General features: G+C 47.5%; 1 protein-coding gene across 1 annotated transcript in view; it reads right to left on the bottom strand.

Moving 5' to 3' along the window:
* Positions 1–6,379, bottom strand: part of LOC105559989 (GTPase-activating Rap/Ran-GAP domain-like protein 3) — a 36,357-nt gene extending 29,978 nt beyond the window's left edge. The window contains exon 1 of the mRNA XM_012008690.1: positions 4,973–6,379. Coding sequence (XP_011864080.1) covers positions 4,973–5,178 — 206 coding nt within the window. The 5' untranslated portion in view covers positions 5,179–6,379. The remainder of the gene's footprint in view (positions 1–4,972) is intronic.
* Between the last annotated feature and the right edge of the window lie 5,453 nt (positions 6,380–11,832).

The raw sequence follows: 11,832 nt of genomic DNA, 5'->3' as shown, positions 1-11,832 counted from the left end.
GGGGGGGGGGAACATTTCCGCAGCCGCCGAGTCCATCGATTGCGAAGTATCGACGGAATTTCGACGAGTCAAGGTTTTTTTTCAGCGTTTCCGCGGTATCCTTGATCGGATTATCAGAAATGTATAATAAGCGCACGAAAGGGGCTCTTTTCCGCTGACATTATAACGTTGCGCCGCCAGGAGGGGACTTTTACGGCGAAACACAGCCGCTTTCGGTAGTTTACGCGTCTTTGCAGGGAGGGTTAATCTCATTATCCCGCAGGGAAACGAAGTGGATCGTAAAGAAGGCGGTGTCTCTCGCCTGAACGCTCCGTTGTCGGATAAAGCAATGAAATTTTCAACGACACAGGTACAACACGATCACGTGTGTGGCACAATAGTCGAAAATAGTAACGGGATTTGCCGTGGCAGCGAGGGGCCTTGTCGCGGCGATTTCGGGACGATCCTAAATTGTAATAACACCCGCGGACGCAATTGATTAAACATGAATCATAAAACGTTATTGCAAATTATAGCGAATTACATCAGCCGCGGTTACGAATCGTGCCGCTGTTGAATATTCATCGGTGCTTAAGAGGATGCTAAAGTCATCTGTTTTACGGACACATTCGAATATAGTTTTTGCGCTGCTGAATCTTTTTATTAGTTTTTACGCCCAAAATAATACCAGGATAAGTTGCGGACCGCATAGCAGAACGTTTTTATACTTGAAACACTCGGGTCAGAAGTCTAATGAGAAAGATATTGATATTTGAAATTTTCGATTTTTTAATCGTGAGCAATTTGAATTTGGCTTTATAAAATTACAAAATTCTTCCACGCGATTACAGTACGCATAAAAACAAAGCGGGGGGTTCACGACTTTATATAAAAAACGAAGAGAAATTAAAAATATCAGCATGTGAAGCCTAACCACAATTACTTATAAAGCGATATTTAGCATCCTCTTAAGGTAGTTCTTTCCCAACTATGCTAGTCAAAATCAGACTTGATCAATAAAGTTCAATAGACGGTGAATTCTTTTGCATTAAGTTCAAGAACAGATTTTTAAACACTGTTGCCTCTCTTAGAATATTAAAAACCGGTAAAATAAAAAGGAGCTGCGGAAAATGAAATGGTATTCCGAATTGCGTAGTTGTTAGCACAGCGTTGATCGTGGCAACATCGCATTTCATCGTGAATGCGATAAATTGTGAAAAGATATTTTAATTATCACGATAACAAATTATTGCGTTTCCGACTGACTGGAACTGACATGGGTTTTAGCGCTCCCGGAGCGATTAACCTGAAGATACTAGGAACATATGTTCGACCGAAAATGTTTTATGAATCTGGGTTAGGTTAGGTTAGGTTATGAATCTGGGTTAGGGTTTAATTTTATAAAATCGAAATATTTATTGGTTTTTGCTTCAATCCTTATTATAGATTTTTCCTACTGACAAATGCATGTCCAAGTGTCAGGTTTTCTACCTCAGTAGCCAATGGCGACAAGCGAAATGTTAAAAACAGTTTATTTTCTTCTTCCTCGTGTATTAGGCTTGACGCCTGTTTGTCCAGTTCGTTCTGGTACTTTGAGCATTTGGTTTTACTTCATCTTCGGCTGCTAACCTTGCCGAAGGAAACCTTCCATCTGGAATGGCTATACCCCAGTTAATTTTAAGCGATTATATCTCGGGAACCGTACGGTAAATCAAACCCAAGTTTTGCACACATGCGTATCAATATCTAAATTAGTTTTGCTGCGAGTTTAATGAAAACCTGTAACTTCGTAATTTTTACCTAACTGCCTTAATAACAAAACTTGTTAACGACACTTCTCTCCGTTCTACATCTCGCTATTCATTACGCGGAACCGTGCGCTTTCCCGGGAAACGCGGTATCACATTTCTTTGTTTCTCTTTCTCCATTAATGCGCACCGCCCATTCTTTCCACTTGGGAGATAAGTCGAACGTTACGTGCGCATATTAAACGTAACAATCGGGCGCGCGACATCGCCGCTTGATTGCGGAAACGTCTCGACGCGGAATTAATTGAAACGCGCTACGGTCGTTAACGGGAGCTAATTAATGCGCTTGTAGCCGGGCGTATTAAAGATCGATGTCGGAGAAGCGTGCGGGCGAGCGCCGGGCCCGTGCGCGATAACGCGGCGAGTCTTCGCACGTAGCAACTTCGCAAATTGATCAGAAATAATGGGGTGGATCCCGAGGGGCCGTCTATCGTTTCGGTGTATCTTTACGGCACGCCGTATCTGGCACGTGCCCCGGCCGCGTGCGGTCCAACGATATGCCAAGAATAATCCGCGCCGCGTCGCGCATCATTCTCCTCCTCTCCTCCCTTTCTCTCGCGAAGACGTAGGACCCCTTCAAATTATTTTCAACCGGCCGCCCGTAAATCGCACGGCATTATGAGCCCGCACTCGTAACCGTTTAATGCGCGTTGTATCGCGGATTTACGTACGTCGTCGTCCGGGAGATTAAAGAGCGTCCGCATCCGCCCCGGGATTTCGCGCGCCGCGACCCCGCGCGCTCGTTTGGCCGATTATCGCGGAAAGGCCTTATCGCGCGCTAATGGCATTCGCGCCATCGGTTGACTTTGGCACAATTGAGTAGAGCACGGTTAACGTCCCGTTCCGATACTGATCGATCGAGATAGCGAAACTAATTAAGTTTTAAAGTCATCAGCCGCTCGGGTGCTCGCTAATTAAAAGTTCCCGTCGAATTCCACGGTATTATCGCGCGAGTGTTCGACGGTTTCGTTTTGGGACTGAAAAAATAATAATAACCGAGGTCGCCGAGATCGAGCGATGTTCTAAAAATGTACGACGTATCGCGTCATTTTCTTCTTCTTCTTTTTTTTTTAGCAAAATAATAAAACGCAAACTCGCGCAGTGATAATCGCGAATATTCTTTATCGAGACTCGCGCGTATCGATAATTACGGGAAGTCTTTATCGAATTTCCAGGCAAACATCGGTCGCTGTAATAAGAATACACACGTTCGTGTTGTGAGAGCAAATAAGTTGAAAGAATTCCTTATCGAAACAATAATATTACGATTGGAGCACTCTCGAGCGTCACTCGATTATTCTGGAAATTCTTATTCGCGTCACGTCGATCGTGTCATCTTTAAGTGCGTATGCGAGTAATTAAAATGAGGTAATCAGGGCGAAGGGAATTAAAAAATCTGACACAACGAAAGTGTCTTGTCGATTAAATACGGGTGAGAAAATTTCATCCAGCAACTATAATACAGCTAATATTATCTTCTTCTTAGCCGTAAACTTCCAAGTAACTAAGAAAATCACGATAAAAAATGTTATAAAAAAAAACAATGTTTTAACGACGAGAGCGTGGCGCGATAAAAGTTGCAATAAATAAGTTCAACAGTTTCGTGTCGAACAATAACTTTAACGTTTAACGCGGCATTGGCGATTAACAATTCATTTGCGATTTGCAATTCCGGGGGCGGAAGGCTCAGAGCTCCGTCTCGTCTCTGCGATTAAATAATTAAGGGGAGGCGGACTTGTGTATCGCCCGCGGGGGATCGTAACCCTCTTCCTCATCAATCAATATCAGCGAGCGACAGCGGCGGTCGCGGTAAACCAATTGCGAGGACCGCGATTGTTCGGCTTTATATCGGATTGATTGGTTCGCCCGTGGCTTCGTTCTGTCTTTAATGCCCTAATCTCGGAGCCATTAAACTCCCAAGTCGCGGCGCAGAGTATCTGTTCCGAATACAAGGCAGTCCAAGGTGAAGCGCGCAAAATTGATTTCGCTCAAGAGGCTATTATGCGATACACACGCTTCCGCGGGCCCGCGACGTACAACGGCCCGCTGTAACAAGCGAGCCGCTTCTTGGGATCAAGACCGAAAGTTTCAGCTTATTCTTCCAAGTTTTTTTCCCCGCCGCAAGCTCTTTTCTACTCTTGAATAATTCACGAATAAGAGTTTATTAGAGCAACAACTTATTTTCCCCTTGATCCTACAAATTACCTTCTTTTTCTACATTTCCCGTATACCTAATTCGTGCCTATTTTTCTTTTATTCAAGCATACATATTTAACCAATCGGAATTCTTCCATGTCGCCAGCGGTAATTAACAACGTCAGTGTTTTCTTTACCACACCTGGCGTCTTTAATAATACAGAAAATTTATTGCGACAAATATTACCTCGACCAGGGTTTCAACCTGGACCTCCGTCTCACCAATTCGACCACCGAGGCATGTGATAATATTTGTCGCAACAACAGTATAAAAATGTTGTCCACGCGTATATTTTCGACTTTTGCGAACTGCGCGCCGATAAGGGTTGTCACTGTCGAATACGCGATTTTTAAGTTTTCCCTCCCCTCTTTCCCAATTGCGTGGGAAACACCATGTTTGAGGTGAATAATCAACTAGTCAGAGTTCTTCAATGTCGCCAGCGATATAATTAACAACGTCAGTGTTAATTTTTATTTTACTGACCATATCCGGCATTTTTAACGATACAGAAAATTCACTGCGAAAAATATTACCTCGGCCAGGGTTTGAACCCTGGACCTCCCTGCTCTCTAGGCGGGCGTACATGCCTCAGTGGTCGAATTGGCGAGACGCTCGCCTAGGGAGGTCCAGGTTCATACCCCGCAAATTTTTTCGCGATAAATTTTCTGTATTATTAAAAATGCCAGGTGCGGTCAATAAAAACGCTGAAGTTATGCATATTTAACTTCTGCGCGCGTCATTCTTCGTGGGAGAAAGGACATTGCTGCCGCACTTTTATGTCACATTGCATAATTATTCGTGTTTTTATCGTAATTGCGCGCATTACTGTCGCCGCTGTTTGATAATAATTTATCAAATCGGCGAAGACGGAGATAAAAATAAGCAATTTCCTTTGTGATATTCATAGGTGCGCTGACGGTGAAAAGGCGCCTATACGAGCATGCGTGAAAGGTCTGCTAAGAGAATTGATAATACAACTGTCCCTTACCTTGCGGTCCATGGTAGCACCTTGTTGCCCTCCAAACTGATGCTTCGCAGCTCGTACTTGGAGCGGTGTCGCATCGGCGAAGCGGTCACCGCGTTCGCATGAGCGACGTTTTTCATGGTCTTCGTGGTGGGTCCGGAGAGCGCGTGCCTTCGCATCGACGTGCCTTCCTTCATCGATTGATTGATCGTCCGTCGTAGAGAACTCATTTTCGAGATCACTCTGTCACACCAATGTTGTTCACGAACCGACCGCGCGACCGTTCCCCATGCTCTTCGATCGCCGGACGAAGACGAATCGCCGGTGTCCTCGGTGATTTTCACGCTCACGGTCGGCGAAAATCTTCCAGCGAGCAGACGCACGTCTCGAGAGCAGCGGGCCCTTTCGTCACCAAAAACTTCTCCATTTAGTCCGCGTAATCTCCTCCCGCCAGGAAGCTCATCCACGCCGGATCCGGTCCTCCGCGAAGATCTTGGACGAAGAGTTCGGCGGAGACGGCGGCATCTCCAAACTCGAGTTTCACCGAAAAAACGTTCATGGGGTAAACGGATCCCTTTCGGTACTTATACGCGAGACTTTCTGAAACTTTTAAGCGGCTTCCTCTCCGTATAAACGGGCGAGCTCTGCTCGCTTCTCCCGGAATGGGCTCGGTAGAATTCGTCGAAGAAGATCAGTTCGTTAATCGAATCCCCCCTGTCCGTCGCGCAGAAAGACATCGCTCGCCTCGGCCACTCGTACGTCGCCGCTGCACTCGCGTTCGGCTTCCTCGCGGCGTCTCGCCAAGAGCGACGCCGTCGTCCCCGGCGCGCGATTCTTCCGGTCCTCCGGTGCGACCGTTCCGGTATCCTCGTCGAATCTACTTTCCGCGCCCTCCCGACTGCTCGCAAGTGCACGACGGGCTTATCCCGTACGACCGTAACTGGCCGCGCCGCTTTTCAACCCCACCATCCATCGCTCGCCACCATAACTCGCGTCGTCCGTTGCCGCTTTGCTCAACACCATGCAGCCCCACCATCGCCTCTCGGCACCCCACGTAGACACGTCGTCATCCCTCGCCGTGGATGCTCTCTTCTCGTGCGGCTCCTCCCGCCCCCCTTCGTCCCTCCTCATCGCGGTGTCCCTCTGTTCGCGCGCGGACGCGCGGCTATTAAACTATCGCTCGCGCCTCGCCGAGTCAATTAACGGCCGTCGCGGATGAAGCGGATGCTGCGAAAGCTGTCACTCCCCTATTGCGATTACCGTCACTGAAAGAGAATCTTCCGCGCGTCGCGCTTTTGTTCCTTTTCGGTAGCGCGCACCGGTGTCTGGCGGTGAAGATCGTACCGATGGGAATTGTCAGGACTCGCCACGACTTTCTTTGTCGCGTCGCGCGCTTTTCTTCGACGACGGATATTAACGGAGTAAACGACGGAGGGCCACTTCGTCAGAATTATTGGATCTGAGAAAGAACGATTTTTCCAGTGAACACCAGGTTACAGTTGCGTAACGTCGACATTATAATTTTCCGCTCAGCGATATAAATCGACCGATCTCTTTCGCAAGGTCGTACGTTGATTCCGCGCAATTATTGGATCCAAGAAGGAGCGATTCTCAGTGAACACCAAGTAACATCAACATTATAATTTCCTACTCAACAATATAAATCAACTAATCCCTTTCGCAAGGTCGTATCTCGATTTTGCGTAATTATTGCTTGTAAGAAAGAACGATTCCCAGTGAACGCCAAAGTAACAGTTGCATAACATCGACATAATAATTTTCTGCTCAACAATATAAATCGACCGATCTCTCTCGCAAGGTCGTATCTCGATTTCAATTCGTATCTGTCACTTGGCGTTTACCGGGTGGTTTACTTATGTTGCACTCCGTTGGAATATTCATATTACGTCCACGTTCCCGTCGGAATTTCTGGATTTAAGAAAAGAATTTTGGCATTACCAACGTCGTTCTGTCGAAATGATTCGGAGTAAAAGAAGCTGGTCACGTTCTTTCGCTTACGCGACGAACGTCGCACATTATTTCAAGCCGGCTTCTCCGTCGCGGCGGGGGGAAATTGAGATTAACAGGTTCAGTTTCGCGAATTCGCCAAGTTACTCTCGGTCCGCAGTCATTTCGGAGGGGTAGGTGTCGGACGCGCGGCGTAAACAGCGAAGTCGCGATCGTAACACGGGGAAATTATTCGCGAGCCCTACCAGGGTTCCGAGCGCGCGCGCGCGGCCGTCTATGCGTCGCGAAGGGTTACCCGTGCGTGAGCGATTGCCTACCCTTTAAACGAGTAATCGCGCACGAGCCCTTACTGCGCGTCAGTTATGCACGAGCTCACGCACCTGGGGATTCTCGTCGAGTCCGGCGCAAAGTTTGCGCCAAGAAGCGGCATTTTTTTTTATTTTTCGCTATTTATTCCCCCGTGAACGCGTGGAATAATACGCGCGTCACGTTTAATTGGATCTCCGCAGAAATATCCCGTAGAATTGGCGATCTTAATTTCGACAATCGGCACGTGAAATTCCCGAGCCGCTTTCCCCCGGGGAAGAGACTATCAAATTAATCCAAATTCCGCCGTTTCGCCGCGACCTTGCAACGCCCGACGTTAAAATGTCTCGCTAATTAAACTGCGTGTTGATTGTATAAATGAATTTTAATTGGCGTTACGCGGAAATAGATTGGCTATTTGCGATCGTCGCCGCCACTGATGGTGGCAATTAATTGAAACTTTCTATTTAAATATGCAAATATGTCAACGGAATTCAATTACTATTAAAATTTTTTACGCGCCGCAGCCCCGGCACGGGACACCGGCTCGTATCAAGCTGCTATCGATCGTTAAACTTAGGCTCTCGCACGCTTCACGTGTATACGAGTATATGCGTTGCAAAGATTATCGTTAGCCGCGGCCCCCGATTGCGATTCGCGTTTCGCCGGAGCTTAGCACGCCTCTCCGAAAGTAATTCCGTAGAAACAAGGTCTAATGAAAAATTTTATTCCGTCGCACGAAAGTACAGCGACGGGCAGAATGGTTGCGACACCTTTTCTAAGTGAGTTTAGAAACGCGCATTTGGATCCAGGTTTACGTTCCACGACATTTTCTCTGAAGAAAATCTTACTCGAGAAATAGATCGGAAATGGTTTCGGAGTGACCGAGTAAGATCTTCCTCGGAGAAGAAGATTTTGGAGCGTGCACTGAAAAAGAACTTTACGCTACCGTGGCTATAAATCGTGGTTTGCTCAAAATATTTTGCCGGCATAACTGTAGATTTCTAAAGCACAGCGAACGGTTTGCTGTCGCACCCAATACAATAGGCACAGTAGCGAAATATTTAGCTGTCACACCTAAAGCCAACGGCATACGATACTAGTTTTCCCACTGGATTGCTCACGAGAGCCAATGAGGATGCGCAGTTTTAACCCACCGGCACACGATTTACTATTTTTCCTACTGGACTGCTTGCGAGAGCCAATCAGAGTTTTAGCCTTAAGTCACCTGATCTAAAACTCTGCATCCTTATTGGTTCTCGCAAGCAATTCAGTAGGAAAAATAGTACCGTGTACCGTTGGCATTAGATCAGGTGACAGGCTAAAGCCGACGGCACACGATACTATTTTTCCCTACTGGATTGCTTGCGAGAGCCAATCAGAGTTTAGCCTTAAGTCACCTGATCTAAAACTCTGCATCCTTATTGGTTCTCGCAATTCAGTAGGAAAAATAGTATCGTGTGCCGTTGGGTTAAATCCTGATTGGCTCTCGTAAGCAATCCAGTAGGAAAACTCGTACCGTGTGTCGTTGGCTTCAATGTTAGCTGTCCATATTTCACAACGGAAATTTGGCTGCCACATGCAGTTCTTAGCTGCGGTAGCTACATTTTTCTTTCCGTGTAACTCCCTTCCAGATAGCATGCATGTCTAAAAGACATGTTTCAGACGGCGTTAAGTTGTCTGTTAGACACGTTTATTCATTAATGCCTGGACCTGCATTTTTATCATCATTTTTCTTACCTGTACAAATGACTGAGTTTCGGGCTGTATGTATGTACAGACTTCTATAGAGCTGTGCTTTTTTTTTAAGTTTACCCTCTCGTGGGAACGCCTTTCAACCCTTAGGTTATATCAGCGTGATATCTCTAAAAATTCCTTGAAATTAATGCTTAATTTTGATTAAACCCTGGATCCAACACCAGGCGCTTAAACTCCTTCAAGCGCTGAATTTTTTAAATTTTCCTCAACGGAAAAACATACGAGACGAGGGGCGAGATCGAACCGACGACCCTACCATTACTAATCCACTCGTGTTAGCACAGAGCTACACGTCATCGCAACATAGAAGCTGTGTGAACTGCAACCTGAAACCCATCGACGTATAGAGGGAATAAAGATTATGAAAATGTGAATCCTAGTAAAACTGAGGTCCAGGCATTAATGAATAAGACTGTACGTCTTAAAGTCGTCTTAGGGCCAAATGACTGGCTTATACCTTTAAGACAGCCTTAAGACAATGTTTTATGTCTTAAGCCTTTGTCTTGAAGTAACGCACAATGACTGTCTTACGTCTGAAGAGTACAAGACAGTCATTCTGCTCAGGCCCTAAGGATGGTATTACGCGTTTGTCGTGCGACAAATTTTTGAAGTGTGTCGACTGGCTGCGGGATAGTAAAATTCTCGAGTATCTAGACATTTTGTATCCAGCAGCCGAAAAATATCCGTACGACAAATGTAATGCCAGCCTTAAAGACATCTTCGTGACGTCTTTTAGACATTCGTTGCTATCTGGGCCGAGTCTAAACGCACGTTCCTAAGCTCATGTTGAAACAAAGTGTCGCAACCATTCTGTACATCACCGTGCAACGAAAGCTCCCGTTCCGTCGAATCTCGAGATAAAAATCGACCTGTCGAACGCTGCTCGCCGAGGAAAAGATTGTTAAAGGCACCTTAGTGGGTAACTTCAGTCATTAATCACGGGGTGACTTCGAATGCGATTACGCGCCGCTGCGAAACTCCGCGCTGCGAGAGAGTTTCCGTGTATGGAGTACGCCTCGTATAAACTTGTAATTAACATGCATGCGCTTTGAGCATCCATTCTATCCTTTTAAATAGCCGAGACGCGGCGCACCGGCGTCGCTGCGCGACGGCAAAGCATCTCGCGACGAGTGTACTTTGAATGAAACGTAAACTAGTTCGCGACGCGACGAGGACGGCAGAACCGCCGCGTCGAATATTTAAAACAATGATACGACGACGGCACGCGCGACGAGCGCGGCTAAATCGCGCCGCGCGCTCGAATTTTATCGATAAATTAAACGACGCCTGGCATCGAACCCGTCGAACGCGCGGCGATTCACGCGGGACGTGAGGAAATGACATTTAACGCGCGCCTCGCGCCTCTTGCTTACCTTCAAACGACACGTGTCCCCGAACGAACGCGCCACCGCGCTGATCCCCATCCGAGTCGTTTTACGTACCGACGCGTGTATCGCCGTTGCACGGGTACGCGGGAGGACGCGTGCCGCGGCGTTAAAAACGCGGCTCTCCGGGATCCCGCGCGTGCCGAGCTGAGGGCGGCTCGGGAAGCGCGGTCGGCGCCGGATCTCCTCCTCTCTCGCGGGAGGGAAGCGCGCGCCCCCGCGGATCCGGAGCAAGCTCGGGAACGACCGTGGAAGACTGCTCGATTCACGGCCAAGATAATCCCGCGAAGGGTAAACGCGGGCGCGCGAGAAAAACGCATGCGTCGATCCGCCCCGCATGGTCGAAGAAGGAAAGTACGTACGTACGTACGTAGCGCGGCGTATACACGCTCGGGCGGGCGAGCTTGTTTTCGGAAAAACAAGCGCAGCGTGTCGCGTTCCCCGTGGGAGCGAGCGAGACGGCCGGCGGCGCGCCTCGCCGCGTCTTTTTCCACTGGAGGATCGATCAAGGAGGACAGCGCGAAGCAATTATAGAGATTCCCTCGCGTGATCTGTCTCCTCTCCCCCTCCTCCCCGCCACTCCGTCGCTTCGCTCACCCCCTTGCGCTCCGTCTTTGTGTCCTCGCGGCTCTCTTTTTAGCGCGACCTCAGGATCATTCGCCGCGATCGCAGGAAGCTCCGCTCCGCCGATCCCGATGAATCCACCCGCGTTCCGCGCCCTGCGGAATTCTTTCCGCCGGCCCGTAATTAATTTGGACGTTCTCCCTTGATTGTTCCTCGGGCGAGCAGTCCCGGACGAGTCCTCGCGGGCGATGAGATCCGATTATCGGACGAGAGACGCCGCGCTTTATCCCCTCCGAATGCCATTTCTTACCTTACCCTTCTCTCGCGCCCTGTCTCTCTCTCTTTGACACGAAACGACAAGTGCATTATTGAGTGGCACAATTTGCGCGCCCGTGTTGCGCGAAATGTGTTTGACAGATACAATTTCAACTGAACTCTGCGCACTGTCTTCATATTACGTTTTGTACGTACATTGCATCTGAAATTCAGATCATTTCGTGATTTTCCGGGCAGTCTAGCCAGGGGTGTTTATTCAATGTCGCTTAAGGGGATGCTGGAGTGATTCTGCACTTTCGCACCTTTTGCACTTAAAACTGTCTGTTTCGTGGAAAGATTTGTGTAATACACAAATTAAATGGCACGTGTACAGATGATCGAAAGCAGCTTGCTATTCCGGCTAAATTAAAGAACAATATGACATCACTGAAACTAAGTTTGTAAGTCTAATAAAAAATAATAGTGAGCAACACATACATACAGTACATGTAGTATGTGTGTTGCTCACTATTATTTTTTATTAGACTTACGAACTTAGTTTCAGTGATGCCATATTGTTCTTTCATTTGGCCGGAATAGCAAGCTGCTTTCGATCTGTACACGTAAGCCATTTAATTTCTATATTAC

Source organism: Vollenhovia emeryi, unplaced genomic scaffold, assembly GCF_000949405.1.
Source record: "Vollenhovia emeryi isolate VEMERY1.0 unplaced genomic scaffold, V.emery_V1.0 DF939246.1, whole genome shotgun sequence".
NCBI lineage: Eukaryota > Metazoa > Arthropoda > Insecta > Hymenoptera > Formicidae > Vollenhovia > Vollenhovia emeryi.
The sequence above is the reverse complement of the archived record's forward strand: the minus strand, read 5'-3'. Positions and strand labels throughout refer to the sequence as shown.